General features: G+C 44.8%; 1 protein-coding gene across 4 annotated transcripts in view; it reads right to left on the reverse strand.

Moving 5' to 3' along the window:
• aatkb (apoptosis-associated tyrosine kinase b) overlaps window positions 1-21,428 on the reverse strand; it is a 104,959-nt gene that overhangs the window by 35,393 nt on the left and 48,138 nt on the right. For all 4 annotated transcript variants that reach the window (XR_011674254.1, XM_071393843.1, XM_071393842.1 and 1 more), the window contains one exon: window positions 11,849-11,982. Coding sequence is in view for 3 of the 4 variants with exons in the window: in XM_071393843.1 (XP_071249944.1) it covers window positions 11,849-11,982 (134 nt within the window). In the remaining variant the exon portion in view is untranslated. The remainder of the gene's footprint in view (window positions 1-11,848; window positions 11,983-21,428) is intronic.

Genomic DNA, 21,428 nt, shown 5'->3' on the forward strand with positions numbered 1-21,428 from the left:
ATATAGGTGTTAGAAACATCATAACGAAGTTATTTGAAACCGATTTATATCAGTTTATGCGAGTATATTGCTATTTTCGGAATTTTCGTAGTATTGCGCTTTGAGGATTTGGACATGTGTGTGCCACGTAGCTATTGTTAGCTGCTAGTTCCGAAGTTGAAGAGGACGTTTTACAACAAAGCAACGATTCTTTTGGACAAAGGACAACTTGCCCAAGATTCTGATGGAAGCTCGTCCAAAAGTAAGAGCTATTTATGATTTTATTCCGTATTTATGTGGAAAAATGTTAACGCATTTGTCGGCCATTATTGCGGCACCAGTCTGGCTGTAACGCACACTGTATGTCTAGTAACGTTAATTTTAAAAATCTAACTCAGCGGTTGCATTAATAACTAATGCATCTTTCATTAGCTGTCCAACCTGTATTTTTTTTGTCAATCTAATCGATAAATAATCGTAAACTTAGGTGCCTTTCCAAGATGGCGCCGGCCAGAATGCATGCCATGTTTTGACTGATTACATTGCATAACCACGATTTGTGATGCTAAAAATGCACATTTTCGAACAAACTCTATATGCATTGTGTAATATGATGTTACAGGACTGTCATCTGAAGAATTCTGAGAAGGTTAGTGAAAAAATTAATATATTTTGGTGGTGATAACGTTATCGCTCTTTTTGCCTTGAATCAATGCTGGGGTGATGTTAGCTCATGTGGTATGCTAATATAATAATATATAACGATATATTGTGTTTTCGCTGTAAAACACTTAGAAAATCTGAAATATTGCCTGGATTCACAAGATCTGTGTCTTTCAATTGCTGTACGCTGTGTATTTTTAAGAAATGTTTTATGATGAGTAATTAGGTAATACACGTTGCTCTCTGTAGTTATTCTAGTCGCTTTGGTGAGTTTTGTGATAGTGGCTGCAATGGTAAACTATGATTTATACCTGAAAAATGCACATTTGTCTAAAAAAACATATGCTATACCATAAATATGTTATCAGACTGTCATCGTATGAAGTTGTTTCTTGGTTAGTGGCTATATATATCTTTATTTAGTCGAATTAGTGATAGCTACTGATGGAGTAAAAAACTGGTGGAGTAAAAAAAGTGGTGTCTTTTGCTAACGTGGTTAGCTAATAGATTTACATATTGTGTCTTCCCTGTAAAACATTTTAAAAATCAGAAATGATGGCTGGATTCACAAGAAGTGTATCTTTCATCTGGTGTCTTGGACTTGTGATTTAATGATATTTAGATGCTAGTATTTACTTGTGACGCTATGCTAGGCTATGCTAGTCAGCTTTTTTACTGTGGGGGGTGCTCCCGGATCCGGGTTTGGGAGGAACTAGAAGTTAACTGATGCAAGTAGTAAAATCAGACTGTGAAGCTATACAAACATAGGCACAGACACATGCATACACATACATGATAACATATACACACACGTACACATGGATTTTGTGTTGTAGATATGTGGTAGTGGAGTAGGGGCCTGAGGGCACACACTTAGTGTGTTGTGAAATATGTTTTTAAAATTGGATAACTGCCTTAATTTTGCTGGCCACAGGAAGAGTAGCTAATGAGGATCCATAATAAATACAAATACAAACACAACTTGATTGGAGTCCACCTGTGGTAAATTCAATTGATTGAATTGGACATGATTTGAAAAGGCACACACCTGTCTATATAAGGTCCCACAGTTGACAGTGCATGTCAGAGCAAAAACCAAGCCATGAGGTCGAAGGAATTGTCCATAATGCTCTGAGACAGGATTGTGTCGAGGCACAAATCTGGGGAACAGTACCAAAAAACTCCTGCAGCATTGAAGGTCCCCAAGAACACAGTGGCCTCCATCATTCTTAAATGGAAGAAGTTTGGGACCACAAAAACTCTTCCTAGAGATGGTCGCCGGCTAAACTGAGCAATCGGGGGAGAAGGGCTTTGGTCAGGGACGTGACCAAGAACCAGATGGTTACTCTGACAGAGCTCCAGAGTTCCTCTGTGGAGATGGGAGAACCATCCAGAAGAACAACCATCTCTGAAGCACTCCACCAACCAGGCCTTTATGGTAGAGTTGCCAGACGGAAGCCGCTCCTCAGTATATGACAGCCTGCATGGGGTTTGCCAAAAGGCACCTAAAGGACTCTGAGACCATGAGAAACAAGATTCTCTGAGCGCTCAGGACCTCAGACAGGGGTGAAGATTCACCTTCCAAATGGACAACGACCCTAAGCACACAGCCAAGACAACACAGGAGTGGCTTCAGGACAAGTCTCTAAATGTCCTTGAGTGGCCCAGCCAGAGACCGGACCTGAACCCGATCGAACATCTCTGGAGAGACCTGAAAATAGCTGTGCAGCGACGCTCCCCATCCAACCTGACAGAGCTTGAGAGGATTTGCAGACAAGAATGGGAGAAACTCCCCAAATACAGGTGTGCCAAACGTGTAGCGTCATACCCAAGAAGACTCGCAGCTGTAATTGCTGCCAAAGGTGCTTCAACAAAGTATTGAGTAAAGGGCCTGAATACCTATGTAAACGTAATATTTCAGTTTTTTTTTATGTTTTATAAATTAGCAAAAATGTAGAAAAATCTGTTTTTGCTTTGTCATTATGGGTTATTGTGTGCAGATTGACGAGGGAAAAAATCGATTTCATCAATTTTAGAATAAGGCTGTAACTTATCAAAATGTGGGAAAAAAGGGGCCTGAATACTCTCCGAATGCACTGCATATACAGCAATAGTTGAATAGAACGGCCTTGAGTAAAAAACATGTGAAATTAGTAAAACAGTATGTAAACATTGTTCCATGTCTACGTACAGTACAAAGTGCAGCAACCTCTAAGGTGCATGGTACAGTAACCGAGTGGTAGTCAGCTAGTGACAATGACTAAGTTCAGGGCAGGGTACTGGGAGGCCTTGAGATAAAATGGCGCCGGAAGAAATGGCAGCAGTTTTATGGGCACCCAGCCAATTGGGCTATTATGTGGTTTTTTTGTTGCTATTTGTAACTTATTTTGTACATAATGTTTCATCAACCGTATCTTATGGCAAAAAAGAGCTTCTGGATATCAGGACAACAATCACTCACCTCGGATTAGACAAAGATTTTTTCATCAACAAGCAGGACGCACAGGATATTCAACTAACACTCGACAAGAGTCGCAGGTACAGAGGACACAGAGCGGGATGCCTCGTTAGGATCCGCAAAAGGCGAGTGGGAAAGCTGCCGTTACCGTCAAGATTACTCGCCAACGTACAATCATTGGACAATAAATTAGATAAGGTACGATCACGAATATCCTACCAACGGGACATCAAAAAATGTAATATCTTATGTTTCACGGAATCGTGGCTGAATGACGACATGGATATTCAGCTAGCGGGATATACGCTGCACCGGCAAGATGGAACAGCACACTCCGGTAAGACGGGGGGGGGGGTCTGTGCATATTTGTAAACAACAGCTGGCACACGAAATCTAAGGAAGTCTCCAGATTTTGCTCGCCTAATGTAGAGTATCTTGTGATAAATTGCAGGCCACACTACTTGCCTAGAGAGTTTTCAGCTATACTTTTCTTGGCTGTTTATTTACCACCACAGACGGGTGCTGCCACTAAGCCTCAGTCAGCTGTATAAGGAAAAAAGCAACAGGAAACCACTCACCCAGAGGTGGCGCTCCTAGTGGCCGGAGACTTTAATGCAGGGAAACTTAAATCAGTTCTACCTAATTTCCATCAAAACGTTAAATGTGCAACCAGAGGGAAAAAAATTCTAGATCACCTGTACTCCACACACAGAGACGTGTACAAAGCTCCCCCTCGCCCTCCATTTGGTAAATCTGATATCAACTCTATCCTCCTGAATCCTGCTTACAAGAAAAAATTTAAGCAGGAAGCACCAGTGACTCGGTCTATAAAAAAGTGGTCAGATGAAGCAGATGCTAAACTACAGGACTGTTTTGCTGTCACAGACTGGAACATGTTCCTGGATTCTTCCGATGGAATTGAGGAGTACACCACATCAGTCACTGGCTTTATCAATAAGTGCACCGAGGACGTCGTCCCCACAGTGACTGTATGTACATACCCCAACCAGAAGCCATGGATTACAGGCTACATTCGCACTGAGCTAAAGGCTAGAGCTGCAGCTTTCAAGGTGCGGGACACTAACCCAGAAGCTTATAAGAAATCCTGCTATGCCCTCCGACGAACCATCAAACAGGCAAAGCATCAATACAGGGCTAAGATTGAATCGTACTACACCGGCTCCGACGCTCGTTGGATGTGGCAGGGCTTGCAAACCATTACAGACTACAAAAGGGAAGCACAGCCGCGAGCTGCCCAGTGACACGAGCCTACCAGACGAGCTAAATCACGTCTATGCTCGCATGAGAGCATCAGCTGTTCCGGGCGACTGTGTGATCACGCTCTCCACAGCCGACGTGAGTAAGACCATTAAACAGGTCAACATTCACAAGACTGCGGGGCCAGATGGGTTACCAGGATGTGTGCTCCGGGCATGTGCTGACCAACTGGCAGGTGTCTACACTGACATTTTCAACATGTCCCTGATTGAGTCTGTAATACCAACATGTTTCAAGCAGACCACCATAGTCTCTGTGCCCAAGAACACGAAGGCAACCTGCCTAAATGACTAAAGACCCGTAGCACTCACGTCCGTAGCCATGAAGTGCTTTGAAAGGCTGGTAATGGCTCACATCAACACCATTACCCTCTCTTGGGTAGGGGGCAGTATTTTGACGTCCGGATGAAAAGCTTGCCCAAAGTAAACTGCCTGTTACTCTGGCCCAGAAGCCTGAGGATATGCATGTAATTGGTAGAAAACACTCTAGAGTTTCTAAAACTGTTAAAATTATGTCTGTGAGTATAACAGAACTGATATGGCAAGTGAAACCCCGAGGACAAACCATCCCCCCAAAAACAATATTCAGCCTACCTCTATCACTTTAAGTCCTCCCAGAATGCAGTTCCTAGGGCTTCCACTAGATGTCAACAGTCGTTAGAAAGAGTTTCAGGCTGGTTTTTGGAAAAATGAGCCAGAAATTGTAGTTTTTCTAGGTGGCTCCCATTTTGGCTGTAGTGTTTCCAAGCGCGTGAAAGAGAGCGTGTTCTTTGGTATTTTTCTCCGGGAAAGACAATAACGATTCTCTGTCTTAAATTTTATAGTTTATTTACCTATTACGGTACCTAAGGTTTGATTATAAACTTGTTTGGAAACGTTTATTAGTAACGTTTGGGATTAATTTTGTATGCATTTTGATGGAGGGAAACTGGGTGGATTATTGACTGAGGCGCGCCAGTTAAACTGAGTTTTTATGGATATAAAGGAGGACATTATCGAACAAAAGGACAATTTATGATGTAACTGGGACCTTTTGGGGTGACAACAGAAGAAGATCATCAAAGGTAAGGCATTTTTATATCGCTATTTCGGACTTTCATGTAGCACCTGCCTGGTTGAAATATGTTTTTCATGTAATGGTATGCGGGGCGCTGTCCTCAGATAATCGCATGCTTTGCTTTCGCCGTAAAGCTTTTTTGAAATCTGACAACGCGGCTTAACAAGAAGTTAAGCTTTATTTTGATGTATTACACTTGTGATTTTATGAAAGTTAAATGCTTATAATACTGTAGTTTGAATTTTGCGCTCTGCAATTTCACCGTATGTTGGCCAGGTGGGACACTACCGTCCCACCTGCCCATAAGAAGTTAACCCAGAAACCCTAGACCCACTCCAATTTGCATACCGCCCAAACAGATCCACAGATGATGCAATCTCTTTTGCACTCCACACTGCCCTTTCCCACCTGGACAATAGGAACACTTATGTGAGAATGCTATTCAATGACTACAGCTCAGCGTTCAACACCATAGCACCCTCAAAGCTCACCACTAAGCTAAGGATCCTGGACTTCCTGACGGGCCGCCCCCAGGTGGAGAGGGTGGGTAGCAACACATCTGCCATGCTGATCCTCAACACTGGATCCCCCCAGGGGTGCGTGCTCAGTCCGCTCCTGTACTCCCTGTTCACCCACGACTGCATGGCCAGGCACGACTCCAACACCATCATTAAGTTTGCAGACGACACAACAGTGGTAGGCCTGATCACAGACAACGACGAGACAGCCTATAGGGAGGAGGTCAGAGACCTGGCCGGGTGGTGCCAGAATAACAACCTATCCCTCAACGTAACCAAGACTAAGGATATGATTGTGGACTACAGGAAAAGGAGGACCGAGCACGCCCCCATTCTCATCGACGGGGCTGTAGTGGAGCAGGTTGAGAGCTTCAAGTTCCTTGGTGTCCACATCACCAACAGACTAGAATGGTCCAAACACACCAAGACAGTCGTGAAGAGGGCACGACAAAGCCTATTCCCCCTCAGGAAACTAAAAGGATTTGGCATGGGTCCTCAGATCTCAAAAGGTTCTACAGCTGCAACATCAAGAGCAACCTGACTGGTTGCATCACTGCCTGGTACAGCAATTTCTCGGCCTCCAACCTCAAGGCACTACAGAGGGTAGTGCGTACGGCCCAGTACATCACTGGGGCTAAACTGTGTCGTGTCTTTGGCTATGCCGGATTAAGTGATATGACATGATATTCTATAAAATACTTTATCTGTAATTAATATTACAGGTAAATAATAAACTAGAAAGTCGGGGCACCACGAAATAATGTTTATAGAGCTGTTATCTTCTGAATAAACTCTTAAAGACCTGGTAATCTTTTACGTCAATAGCAGTCAATATTTAATCCTCACCTTATTTAGTCTCATCTGAAAGTTGTAAATTCATGGTTATCTTCACGAACCCTGGCTAACAAGTTTAATCAGCAATACAAAATGTGGTTTAATTATTTATTTACTAAATACCTAACTAATCACACAGAATTACATATATACAGAATTAATCATACATTGATGGACCTGGTGAATGGAGCCGATATAGCGACTGGTTACACAAAGAAAAGGGGGGGGTTTGAGTGAAAGAGCAGGAAGACTGAGGAACAAAGGGAGAAGCTATGCTATCGTAAATACAGTATGCATTCTAAATTACCACCCATTTGAAAAAGGAAAACGCAATAAAAGTTTACTCTGAGCTGCGCTTCGATCGGTTGGTCGTAGATGGGAGGCCGGGTTGTCCTTTGAAGAATGTCTGATGGTAGAATGGATACTTGGTAGTACCGTCGTCTTTTGGTAGAACAGCTACTCTGTCCGTCCTCTCCTAGCCCACATCTACAGTTGCTGCGCTAATGCGACGGCTAGGAGGTATCACTTCTTTAGTGAATAAGACTTCAAAGTTCATACCAGGTTGCCATGCTATATGCTCATGCTATATTCTGGCTGGTATAGTCGAAATTCATCCTTCCGGCGTGTAGGTCGTCACCTTCACATTGAAACTCGATGCTAATTTCGTTAGGTTCTCTAAGAGTGGCTTAGTTCTGTAGGTGGTCTTTGTCCTTTCAACGTGGGGACCTCAAGTCCACACATCCTTGGAACAGGTTATTATCTGAGCCCTTTTAACGTAGGACCGTCGCCCTAACGTCCTCGGAACAGAAAGTTACATTTTCGTCAAGGGGCTTATATAGGATTGGGAGAGAGGGCTGTGTTTCATAGTTTATAACCCATGTCTGTTCACTTGGGCGGGGCTTCTGAGTGAGCAGAGTGGTGTTCTTCTGACAAACCATTCTCTCATTAAGAAGCTAAAAGTTACATTTCATCTTTTCAGAAATAGTTTCATATTTAAACATTTAAATTGCACAACAATTCCATGTGAATCTGATAACTAGAATGTGTAGATTATCCAAGATACAGTTTATGTCGTCCTATCATCAGTAATCATGTCTCAGACGCCAACTGAACTGACATCATATTCATTAAGTCCCAACGCATATTTTCAACTGGTTGGATTACCGAAATATGGTTCCGTTTCCCATCTTCTGATGTCACCAGACTCTCTATGTTAACAAAGGAATTTTCAATAGTCACATCGGTAGAGTAGAGAGAGGAAAAAGGGAAAAGGTATTTATGGGGGTCATAAACCTCCCCCCTCAGGCCAACATCATGACAGCTGTCTGCCATCCATGAACTCTACACCAGGCGGTGTCAGAGGAAGGCCCTAAAAATTGTCAAAGACCCCAGCCACCAGTCATAGACTGTTCTCTCTACTACCGCATGGCAAACGGTACCAGAGCGCCAAGTCTAGGACAAAAAGGCTTCTCAACAGTTTTTACACCCAAGCCATAAGACTCTTGAACAGGTAATCAAATGGCTACACAGACTATTTGCATTGTGTGCCCCTCCCCCAACCCCCCTTTTACGCTGCTGCTACTCTCTGTTAATCATATATGCATAGTCACTTTAACTATACATTCATGTACATACTACCTCAATTGGCCCGACCAACCAGTGCCCCCGCACATTGGCTAACCAGGCTATCTGCATTGTGTCCCGCCACCCACCACCCCCTCTTTTACGCTACTGCTACTCTCTGTTCATCGTATATGAATAATCACTTTAACCATATCTACATGTACATACTACCTCAATCAGCCTGACTAACCGTTGCCTGTATGTAGCCCCGCTACTGTTATAGCCTCGCTACTGTGTATAGCCTCGCTACTGTTATTGTTCACTGTCGTTTTACTGTTGTTTTTATTTCTTTACTTACCTATTGGTCACCTAATACCTTTTTTTGCAATGTTGGTAAGTAAGCATTTCACTGTAAGGTCTACACCTGTTGTAGTCGGCGCACGTGACAAATAAACTTTGTTTTGATAGATGTTTTTCAGTCTCTCGGTCCCAGCATTGATGCACCTGTACTGATCTCGCCTTCTGAATGATAGCGGTGGGTGAACAGGCCGTGGCTCGGATAGTTGATGTCCTTAATGATTTTTTTGCCCTTCCTGTGACATCGGGTGCTGTAGACGTCCTGGAGGGCAGGCAGTATGCCCCCAGTGATGCGTTGGGCTGACCGCACCCTCTGGAGAGCCCTGCGGTTGCGAACGATACAGTTGCCGTACCAGGCGGTGATTAAATAGTGCATCTGTAAAAGTTTGTAAGGGTCTTAGTGTCCTAGCTGAATTTCTTCAGCCTCCTGAGGTTGAAGAGGCGCTGTTGTGCCTTCTTCACCACACTGTATGTGTGGGTGGACCATTTCAGATTGTCAGTGATGTGTACACCAAGGAACTTGAAGCTTTTCACCTTCTCCACTGCGGCCCGTCGATTTGGATTGGGGCGTACTCCCTCTGCTGTCCCTCTGCTGTGCTCCCTCTGCTGTTCAGCTCCTTCGTTTTGTTGAGGGAAAAGTTATTTTCCTGGCACCACACTCCCATGGCCCTCACCTCCTCCCTGTAGACTGTTTCGCCATTATTGGTAATCAGGCCTACCATTGTTATGTCGTCCGCAAACTTGATGATTGAGTTGGAGGCATGCGTGGCCACTCAGTCATGGATGAACAGGGAGTACAGGAGAGACCTAAAAACGCACCTTTGTGGGGCTCCTGTGTTGAGGATCAGAGAAGTGGAGGTGTTGTTTCCTACCTTCTCTACCTGGGAGCGTTCCGTCAGGAAGTCCAGGACATAGTTACACAGGGCATGATTCAGACTCAGGGCCCCAAGCTTAATGATAAGCTTGGAGGGTACTATGGTATTGAAGGCTGAGCTGTAGTCAATGAACAACATTCTTACATAGGTATTCATCTTGTCCAGATGTGCAGTGCGATGGCGATTGCATTGTCCGTGGGCCGTATGCAAATTGCAGTGGGTCTAGGGTGTCAGGTAAGGTGGAGGTGATATGATCCTTAATTAGCCTCTCAATGTCACGCTTGCATAAATGATTCAGGAGACAGACGCAGGAATGCGTAATAGTTTTTTCTATTGTACCCAAATTACGGCATGCCGTGTAAAGGCAAGGGGACGAAGACCAAACAAACACCATACAAAAACACAGTGTTGAAACCCAAACAAAAGAGCGAGGAGTACCTTGAATAAATAACACATGCACACAATGATTAACACACGGGACGAGACCCGTAATCATCTGCACAATCCACAATGGCACGAAAGCCCAAAACACACAGCACAGGTACACACACGCACCAATGGACATTGTAACAATAATGGACAGCCCAATGGAAACCAAAGGGCACACTTATACAAGTGTGGGGGACAGGTGTGTGTAATGAAAGTTACGGAGGGATCCGTGACACTCAAAGCACTTCATGATGACAGAAGTGAGTGCTACGGGGCGATAGTCATTTAGTTCAGTTAACTTTGCTTTCTTGGGTTCAGGAACATTGGTGGACATCTTGAAGCAAGTAGGAACAGCAGACTGGGACAGGGAAAAATGTAATATGTTTGTAAACACTCCAGCCAGCTGGTCTGTGCATGCTTTGAGGACTTAAATGCGGTGGGTAACGCTTTCCGTTTTGAATGCTGCCATCTATCCACGGTTTTTGGTTTGGCTAGGTTTTAATCATCACAGTGGGAACCACATCCCCTATACATTTCCTTATGAACTCGGTCACCTTGTCAGTATATACGTCAATGTTAGTCTCAGAGGCAACCCGGAACATATCCCAGTCAGCGTGATCAAAACAATCTTGAAGCATAGATTTCGATTGGTCAGAACAACATTGAATAGACCTTAGCACGGGTACTTTCTGTTTGAGTTCCTGCCTATAGGAAGGGAGGAGCAGAATGGATTTGTGATCTGATTTGCCGAAGGGAGGGCGGGGGAGGGCCTTGAAGCCATCCCGGAAGAGAGAGTAACAAAGTGCGAGTACTACAGGCAATGTGTTGATAGAACTTTGGTCGCGTTTTCCTCAGATTTGCTTTGTTAAAATCTCCTGCTACAATAAATGCGGCCTCGAGATATTAGTTTTCAAAAAGTCCAATGTAGTTCCTAAAGGGCCATCGTGGTATCGGCTTGAGGGGGAATATACACAGCTGTGACAATAACCAAAGATAATTATCTTGGGAGGAAATGTGGTCGGCATTTGATTGTAGGTTGTGTGAACAAAAGGACTTGAGTTCCTGTATGTTACCACAATCACACCATGAGTTGTTAATCATGAAACACACACTTCCACCTTTCTTCTTCCCGAAGAGTTCTTTATTCCTATCTGCACAATGTACTGAGAACCCAGCTGGCTGTATGGACGGGGACAGTAAATGTATATCCGGAAAGAGCTATGATTCCGTGAAACAGAGTATGTTGCAGTCCCTGTTGTCTCTCTGGAAGGAGATCTTGGCCCTGAGCTGGTCTACTTTATTGTCCAGGGACTGAACATTTATGAGGAATATACTCAGAAGTGCACACCTGAGTCAGACTAGAAGTCCACTACGAATACCTCTTCTCTGTCAGCGGAGTCTTGGAGCAGCCTCTGGCATACGTTAAATTGCCCTGGAGGGTACGAACAAAGGATCCAATTCGGGAAAGCCGTATTTCTGGTCGGAATGCTGGTGAGTTACTGCCGCTCTGATATCCCAAAGTTATTTCCGGTTTATGTAATAACTCAAAAAAATGTTCTAGGCTAATAATGTAAAAAAAATAATACTGCAAAATTGCTTAGGAGCTAAAAATGTGTCAGAGCACACACACACACACAGTCACTGGAGGAGGTTTTATCTGAGAGCAGTTTGAGGGAGTAACATGTCAAACCCGTCTAATGGCTGTCATCAGCTCTGTGTTAGTGTGCAGATCACTTATATGAACAGCACTTCCAAATGGAAAATAGTACATGGTGCAGTGTGCGCGTCTGTGTGTGTGTGTGTGTGCGTCCATGCGTACGTCGGTGTCTGAGCCTCACCTTAAAGCCGATGTGTCCCTTCTTGCAGCAGAGGCAGGCCAGCATGAGGAAGACAAAGGTGAAGAGACCAGACAAGGAAACAGCCACCACCGCCAGAGACGACGGCCACGACAGCCCACTCAGAGGAGCACCATCTGCAGGACAGATTGAGGAATTACAGCTTAATAACAACAACAACAAATGCACTGCCAGAGACGACGGCCACGACAGCCCACTCAGAGGAGCACCATGTTCAGAACAGATAAAGGCATTAGCATAGACAATATATCATATAGGGGCTCGACAACACCAGCTTATCTAGCTAGGGTTCTACATCTATGGTTATCAAAACCAGAGATCCAGACATTAGATCATACAGCCTAGCCTATGGCTATGATGCTGCCGTCAGCATAAGACAATGACGAGGACACCCCTTCAATTGGGTAAAAATATCACTTTTATTAATATAATTATTGCTGAACATTGGACTTTGTTTAATATTATATTGCCTATGGTCCAGGACATTTAGACAATGATGACACCATGCCAATTAATGAACAATGGTCAATTTATTGAAGGGTCATACAGACTGGGGTTGCTTCCTTGTGGGGCTACAGTGCACTGCATCCCTATATGGGCTAAATATGGCTATTTAAATTGGAAGCTATTCCCCTACTATTTTTAACGTACTACTGTTGAGGATAGATGGCCAGTACCACAAAATTCATTTTAATTTTTTTTTGCTGTCCCCCTCCGTTTACGCTAATGAGTTTATCTCCCAGGGAGGACTTGGCTTACAGGTTATGATTAATTATTGTGAAGGTCTAGAGTATAGATTGCATTTCTTGCACATCATTTTTGACGACCAATGGGTGGGTTCCCCAGTGGATCCTGCTTTTGTTACACATCCATAGGCTTATCAACACTAAAGATAACAATGACATTTTTAATATAACATTCCTGTTTGAAAAACAATGGCAACGCTAGCTACTCTTAAAGCCCTAAATTGTCCAATCAAACATTCCAGCTGTTTTGATATCCTAGCAAGAAACCATATTGCTATAGCAACACTTCAAAGAAACACACCTGCTCCATAAGGACACACATAGAATGCAGAACCATTTGTACAAACTGGCTGCTTTTTCATCAGCCTCTTCTACTCAAGCAGGCATAAAACATTCTCCCTAATCGATTATATATTATCATCTAGACCTCTATTTTCAAATATTAAGAAAATAGAAATTCAATATATGATCTTGTCCAATTACCAGACATACTACTGCCAATTACACATTTCAGAATCTCCTAAGGGCCACAAGATGTGTGTTTCAACGTTTCACTACTACATAATCGTACATTTTGTGATCAATTTTAAATTGAACTAAAGTCATTCATAATGATCAATAAAAATTCAGTCGATGACCCCCTGAAACTATGGGATGCCAGCAAAGGTTTTATTAAAAATAATGCAACTGTAATAAGATATCAGAACTGGAAATGTTCATTTATTGATAAGACAGAGAGCAGAATTTGCTTTCCATTGAGTTAGACTCAACCTTTACTTCCATGGTAATCGTCTCAGTTGTTTATTGGCCAACACGCTATGCAGTAATGATCACATAGATCACACACTGGGAATTACGGGCCTCCCGAGTGGCGCAGCAGTCTAAGGCACTGTAGTGCATTGCAGTGCTTGAGGCGTCACTACAGCTCTGGGTTCGATCCCGGTTGTGTCGCAGCCGGCCGTGACCGGGAGACCCATGAGGCGGCGCACAATTGGCCCAGCGTTGTCCAGGTTAGGGTTTGGCCGGGCTGTCCTTGTCCCATCGCGCTGTAGCGACTCTTGTGGCGGGCCAGGCGCATGCCACAAGACACGGTTGCCAGTTGCACAGTGTTTCAAATTGGTGAGGCTGGCTTCCAGGTTAAGTGAGCAGTGTGTCAAGAAGCAGTGCGGCTTGGCAGGATTGTGTTTCTCCCCAATTGTAAATACCAATTGGAGAGGAAAAAAAAGAGGTATAGATTTGTAAATCCTTTCTAAAAGTATGAAGAGCTCCTCTTCTCTCAACAGAGGAAGCCTCCTCGCTGGAAGCTCAAATATTTCTCAATGAACTCAAAAAGGCATTGGATAGCATGAATAAAGGAAAATCATCTGAATAAGATGGTATTCCTCCTGAGGTCTATTTTACATTTTGGAATCAATTAGGTCCACTATTGCTCGAAATGATTAACACAGGCGTTCACAAAGGTTTATTTGTGAGAGATGTGAATACAGCACTAATTTCCCTTTTATTAAGAAAAGGAGGATGCCACCCAATGTTCTGACTATTGCAATTTTTTCTAAATGTTGTCGTCCCGTCTCAAGACTTACTTATCCAAATCGGTCCACAAGGACGAAGCGGGTTTGTTAAAAAACTTTATTCTCGTATAACCTCCGTCGACTATTACAAATCTTAGATACTTCATCAGAAACAACAGCTCCTTGGGCTGTTTTATCTCTTGATGCAAAAAAAGCTTTTGATAGACTAGAATGGTCAGATCTCTTCATTATATGCCAAGGTATGGCAAGGTAAGCGATCCCAGATAAAATTATCAAGCATACAAAGAGAGAAAGACATAGGCAGGACTATCTGCACCAAACTTTAAATTGTATTTCCAGGCACTAGCATTTCTCCCCATCCTAAATTGGTTTAGACATGATTCTTCCACCCCCTGGCTGAGTATAGAGAGAAATATGCTGTATCCTATTGCTCTGGAAGAGGTGGTCTTCACTGATATATCCCTTAAACAATGTAAACTACCCTTTGATCCTATTATTGCTCACACAATTTCTATTTGGCGCAAAATGTAAAAGGTTAGGCTTTGTCAAAGAGGTGGGGCTTTAGGAGAGACTGAAAGTTAGTGATGGAATCAGAATCACGGATGGATGGAGGGACTGAGTTCCAAAGTCTAGGAGCAACCCTGGAGAAGGCCCTGTTGCTGAAGCTCTGGAACTTGGACCTAGGGATGACAAAGTGGCCTGTTGTGGTGGAACGGAGTGCACGTCTGGGTTGGTAGGGGAGAAGAAGGTCTGAGAGGTAAGGGGGTGAAAGACTTTGTAGGTCAGAAAGAGGATATTGTAATCAATGCGTTGGGAGACAAGGAGCCAGTGGAGTTCACAGAGGACAGGGGTGATGTGCTGCCAGGACATAGTGTGGGGAGTCAGGTTGCAGAGTTTTGAACCATTTGGAGCAGATGGAGGGAGCTGGAGTTGATGCCGGAGAGCAGTGAGTTGCAGTACTCAAGACGGGAGGAGATTAATGCATGATTGAGGGTTTCAGAGGCAGGACTGGAGATGGAGGACCTGACTTTGGCTATGTTGCGGAGGTAGAAGAATGAGGATTTGACAGTCTGTCATGTGGTGTTCAAAGGAGAGGGTGGAGTCCAGGATGACACCAAGGTTGTGTGTGGGGGGGGGACACAGTGGTGTCATCAATGGTGAGGGTGAGGTTGCCAGCTTTGGTGAGAGCGGATTTGGTGCCGATGAAGAGGACTTCCGACTGTTGCATCCATTTATTGTAGAGAGGCAGGATTCAATGTGGGTCAGAGGTGGGTTGAGGAGGGATTTGGTGCTGAGGCAGATCTGGATGTCATCGGCATAGCATTGGAAGTCAAGGTTGAAACGACGGCAATCACTCTCACTCTCACCCAATCCGCCAGCAGATACAGTTACTATTAGAAGTTATAACATTAGAATCATCCGAAGCCCAACACATAGGGGATAAGTGGTGGGGAGGCAGGTGGGTAGACAGAGATATGTGGGGGTGGGGACTGACAACCAACCTGTGTTGCTAGCGGGGTGGGACCGGGTGAAAACCATGTGTTCCTGGTGGGGGGAATGCGGGTGGTTGGACGGAGACAGAGTGGAATAGGAGTTGGGGGTGTAGGCCCACTTTCTGTTCCTTTACATACCAATTGTATTATTACAAAATCCTGTGTGATCAATATGATGCATCTCTTAGTGGCAGCCTACAGGTACATATTGGTATAAACTGAGTGTGTGAATTGATATATGAATATTGGACCTGTAGCCCCACGCCCCAACAAAAAATTACAATGAAAAGAATGATTTATTTGGTAAGAAAAAGAAAAATACACCATGTTGCAGAGACATGAGTATCTTCTTCAACTAAATACATTTACTATAATTAGATATAGTCAATTAAATATTTTGCAGAAGTAATATATTGATGTCTGTTATTCAGCAAACACTTTCACTCCACTTTGAAAACAAGTTAGACATTTCCTAGATAATTTATCACCTGTGATTTAATGTGTTTTAAACAAATCTACATGTTATTATGTGAAAGGGCCTCAAATATGCTATGAATCAGCAATTTGAATGAGATTTACATAATAGAATATTTTCTAGTGTTGCTTCACACCTGAAAGAAAATAATTTAACTTACACTACAGCGAATTAAAACTAATACATAATTTTCCTTTCATCTCTGAGAGAGATGGAGAGAAAGAGAAAAAGACAGAAACAGAGAGAGAGAGAGAGAGAAAGAGAGAGAGGCTTATGGAAAAACCCTGGTTGAAGTTGGTGACAGACTAATTCCCCTAGTGTAGTGATCAGCCAACAGAAGGCTTAATATGCACACAATTTCCATTCTGCTCTGCATTTTGCATATATATTAGCTAGATATCCTCTCCTATGGATGGAGGCCTTCATAATATTATGTAGGGATCAGGCTATGTGACGTACTCAGAGTCCTATGTGCGTCCGAAATTGCACCCTTTTCCATGTATACAGATGTAGGATCTTAATTTTAGCCAGTTTGCTAAAGAAGGAAAATAATCCTGCAGCAACAGGAAATGTGAAATATTATGTGAATTATAATTAATGGAATTTTTTTGTAACGGAAAATCAAGTCTGAAATTTCAAAGTGGCTAAAATTAAGATACTACATCTGTATATATGGAAAAGGGTGCAAATGCACTACAAGTAAAAAATTTCCTGCATTGCAGAAACGTTCTCCAGCAACAGGGTAATCAAGTTAAGATCCTACATCTGTACTGCTATATAGTGCACTACTTTTGACCAGAGACATATGGGCTCTGGTCAAAAGCAGTGCACTATATAATGAATAGGGTGCTATTTCAGACACTTACTTTGTCTACAGAAGTGCTTGGCTGATCTAATTAAAAGCAATAGACACACACAGAGACACAAACACACAAGCAAAGTAATGTAAGGCAACATGTTATTATGATGTCTGAGTTGATGTTGTTTACTACCACCACAGCGCTCTCTCACTCTCCCTCTGCCTCCCTCTGCCTCCCTCTGCCTCCCCCTCTGCCTCCCCCTCTGCCTCCCTCTCTCTCATTTTGAACTGTGTATATTGTCCAATCTTTTTTAATAATATCTCACATCTAATTTAGTCTCCTAGACACAAGTTGTTATTTTTACCCAACTAAGGGTTGAGAGGGCCAGCGGTTACCACGGAAACAGATTGGACAGACAGCCATGTAGGATCATCTTCAGCTGTAAATCTCATGTGTTGATCCATGCCAACACACACAAACACACCCTTTGTCATGTCTGCTGCCAGTTTGTGCTGATCCTGTGAAAGCTGGTACCACTGCTGGCAGGCTCTTAGTATGTATCATGCTTTTAGGATAATTGGGCATAGAGATCATGCAGAGTGTAAAGATCGCAGTAGGAAACAAAGATGGGATCTACTATCGTAGCAGTCAGTTGTTGGATTTGCTCATCATCCTAAAATAAAATATAATGGAACAGTTGTACTTTGTATTATGTAGCACTTTAATTAAAGAAGTCTAAAATGTCCTGAACACACCAGTTAACAGAGAGGTGGAGGAACACCTTGGCAAAAGCCTGCTTATTGGCTAAACCAGTCAATGCTTCTCTAGCCCTACAAAAGTGCAATCTAAAGGCTTTCTATAGGGCTAACATCAAATTATACTAGTTATTTGGCTTGGGACTATAAAGTATCACCAAGAGGAAGATTATTATTCTGTAGTACTCTGCACTGTGCTGTAGTGAGCTGTATTAAACCCACTCACCTTCCACACAACGTCTACATCGGTCAGCCCTATGGTTCAATGGGGGGACCATACCAGGACCAGAGCACAGCTCTCCATTAATATTAAAGGAGTAGACTATATTTGAGGGGCACACTAGGGTCTGCTGTGTTCCGCCTCAGATTAAAATAAAATACTTAAAGCTAAGCTAATACTAAAGGCCTGTTCAAACAGAGGTGACGGGAAAGACGGAGGGTAGTATTCATCCCAATGTGCTATATAGCCTATACACTGTGCTTGGCAGACTAGCTCTTTTAATGGGGCTAGTGGTGGTGAGGAGATAGTAAATAGTGGTTTAATGTCTGATCCTGGATCCCTGTTCAAACAGAGAGTGTCCCCAGTGCTCCCCATAATGATGGGTCAACACTGCTAGCTAACACTGCTAGCTAGCCAACTTCTACCGAATAGCAGCACTGTAGAAACTTACATTACAACGGAACGACTTGATTAGCGTAGTGTTAGCTAGTTGTCTTTGCTGTCCTTGTATCCATGATAATTGTGTAGTTTAGAGAAATTTAGAGAAATTGTCGAGGTCACCTAGCCAGCTTCACTTTCAACAACGCAGCCACTGCTAGCCAGGCTACTTCACCAGCCAGCAGTACTATATCATTTTAGTCAATTAGATCTTTTATTTTATTTATTTTTTTTGCAACGTAAGCTTAACTTTCTGAACATTCGAGTCGTGTAGCCCACTTGTCATTCTAATCTCCTTTGCTTTAGCGTAGCCTCTTCTGTAGCCTGTCAACTATGTGTCTGTCTATCCCTGTTCTCTCCTCTCTGCACAGACCATACAAACGCTTCACACCGCGTGGCCGCGCCCACCCTAACCTGGTGGTCCCAGCCCGCACGACCCACGTGGAGTTCCAGGTCTCCGGTAGCCTCTGGAACTGCCGATCCGCGGCCAACAAGGCAGAGCTCATCTCAGCCTATGCGTCCCTCCAGTCCCTCGACTTCTTGGCACTGACGGAAACATGGCTCACCACAGATAACACTGCTACTCCTACTGCTCTCTCTTCGTCTGCCCACGTGTTCTCGCACACCCCGAGAGCTTCTGGTCAGCGGGGTGGTGGCACCGGGATCCTCATCTCTCCCAAGTGGTCATTCTCTCTTTCTCCCCTTACCCATCTGTCTATCGCCTCCTTTGAATTCCATGCTGTCACAGTTACCAGCCCTTTCAAGCTTAACATCCTTATCATTTATCGCCCTCCAGGTTCCCTTGGAGAGTTCATCAATGAGCTTGATGCCTTGATAAGCTCCTTTCCTGAGGACGGCTCACCTCTCACAGTTCTGGGTGACTTTAACCTCCCCATGTCTACCTTTGACTCATTCCTCTCTGCCTCCTTCTTTCCACTCCTCTCCTCTTTTGACCTCACCCTCTCACCTTCCCCCCCTACTCACAAGGCAGGCAATACGCTTGACCTCATCTTTACTAGATGCTGTTCTTCCACTAACCTCATTGCAACTCCCCTCCAAGTCTCCGACCACTACCTTGTATCCTTTTCCCTCTCGCTCTCATCCAACACTTCCCACACTGCCCCTACTCGGATGGTATCGCGCCGTCCCAACCTTCGCTCTCTCTCCCCCGCTACTCTCTCCTCTTCCATCCTATCATCTCTTCCCTCTGCCCAAACCTTCTCCAACCTATCTCCTGATTCTGCCTCCTCAACCCTCCTCTCCTCCCTTTCTGCATCCTTTGACTCTCTATGTCCCCTATCCTCCAGGCCGGCTCGGTCCTCCCCTCCCGCTCCGTGGCTCGACGACTCATTGCGAGCTCACAGAACAGGGCTCCGGGCAGCCGAGCGGAAATGGAGGAAAACTCGCCTCCCTGCGGACCTGGCATCCTTTCACTCCCTCCTCTCTACATTTTCCTCTTCTGTCTCTGCTGCTAAAGCCACTTTCTACCACTCTAAATTCCAAGCATCTGCCTCTAACCCTAGGAAGCTCTTTGCCACCTTCTCCTCCCTCCTGAATCCTCCTCCCCCTCCCCCCCCTCCTCCCTCTCTGCAGACGACTTCGTCAACCATTTTGAAAAGAAGGTCGACGACATCCGATCCTCGTTTGCTAAGTCAAACGACACCGCTGGTTCTGCTCACACTGCCCTACCCTGTGCTTTGACCTCTTTCTCCCCTCTCTCTCCAGATGAAATCTCGCGTCTTGTGACGGCCGGCCGCCCAACAACCTGCCCGCTTGACCCTATCCCCTCCTCTCTTCTCCAGACCATTTCCGGAGACCTTCTCCCTTACCTCACCTCGCTCATCAACTCATCCTTGACCGCTGGCTACGTCCCTTCCGTCTTCAAGAGAGCGAGAGTTGCACCCCTTCTGAAAAAACCTACACTCGATCCCTCCGATGTCAACAACTACAGACCAGTATCCCTTCTTTCTTTTCTCTCCAAAACTCTTGAACGTGCCGTCCTTGGCCAGCTCTCCTGCTATCTCTCTCAGAATGACCTTCTTGATCCAAATCAGTCAGGTTTCAAGACTAGTCACTCAACTGAGACTGCTCTTCTCTGTATCACGGAGGCGCTCCGCACTGCTAAAGCTAACTCTCTCTCCTCTGCTCTCATCCTTCTAGACCTATCGGCTGCCTTCGATACTGTGAACCATCAGATCCTCCTCTCCACCCTCTCCGAGTTGGGCATCTCCGGCGCGGCCCACGCTTGGATTGCGTCCTACCTGACAGGTCGCTCCTACCAGGTGGCGTGGCGAGAATCTGTCTCCTCACCACGCGCTCTCACCACTGGTGTCCCCCAGGGCTCTGTTCTAGGCCCTCTCCTATTCTCGCTATACACCAAGTCACTTGGCTCTGTCATAACCTCACATGGTCTCTCCTATCACTGCTATGCAGACGACACACAATTAATCTTCTCCTTTCCCCCTTCTGATGACCAGGTGGCGAATCGCATCTCTGCATGTCTGGCAGACATATCAGTGTGGATGACGGATCACCACCTCAAGCTGAACCTCGGCAAGACGGAGCTGCTCTTCCTCCCGGGGAAGGACTGCCCGTTCCATGATCTCGCCATCACGGTTGACAACTCCATTGTGTCCTCCTCCCAGAGCGCTAAGAACCTTGGCGTGATCCTGGACAACACCCTGTCGTTCTCAACTAACATCAAGGCGGTGGCCCGTTCCTGTAGGTTCATGCTCTACAACATCCGCAGAGTACGACCCTGCCTCACACAGGAAGCGGCGCAGGTCCTAATCCAGGCACTTGTCATCTCCCGTCTGGATTACTGCAACTCGCTGTTGGCTGGGCTCCCTGCCTGTGCCATCAAACCCCTACAACTCATCCAGAACGCCGCAGCCCGTCTGGTGTTCAACCTTCCCAAGTTCTCTCACGTCACCCCGCTCCTCCGCTCTCTCCACTGGCTTCCAGTTGAAGCTCGCATCCGCTACAAGACCATGGTGCTTGCCTACGGAGCTGTGAGGGGAACGGCACCTCAGTACCTTCAGGCTCTGATCAGGCCCTACACCCAAACAAGGGCTCTGCGTTCATCCACCTCTGGCCTGCTCGC

This window comes from Salvelinus alpinus, chromosome 3 (genome assembly GCF_045679555.1).
Source record: "Salvelinus alpinus chromosome 3, SLU_Salpinus.1, whole genome shotgun sequence".
Taxonomy (NCBI): Eukaryota; Metazoa; Chordata; class Actinopteri; order Salmoniformes; family Salmonidae; genus Salvelinus; species Salvelinus alpinus.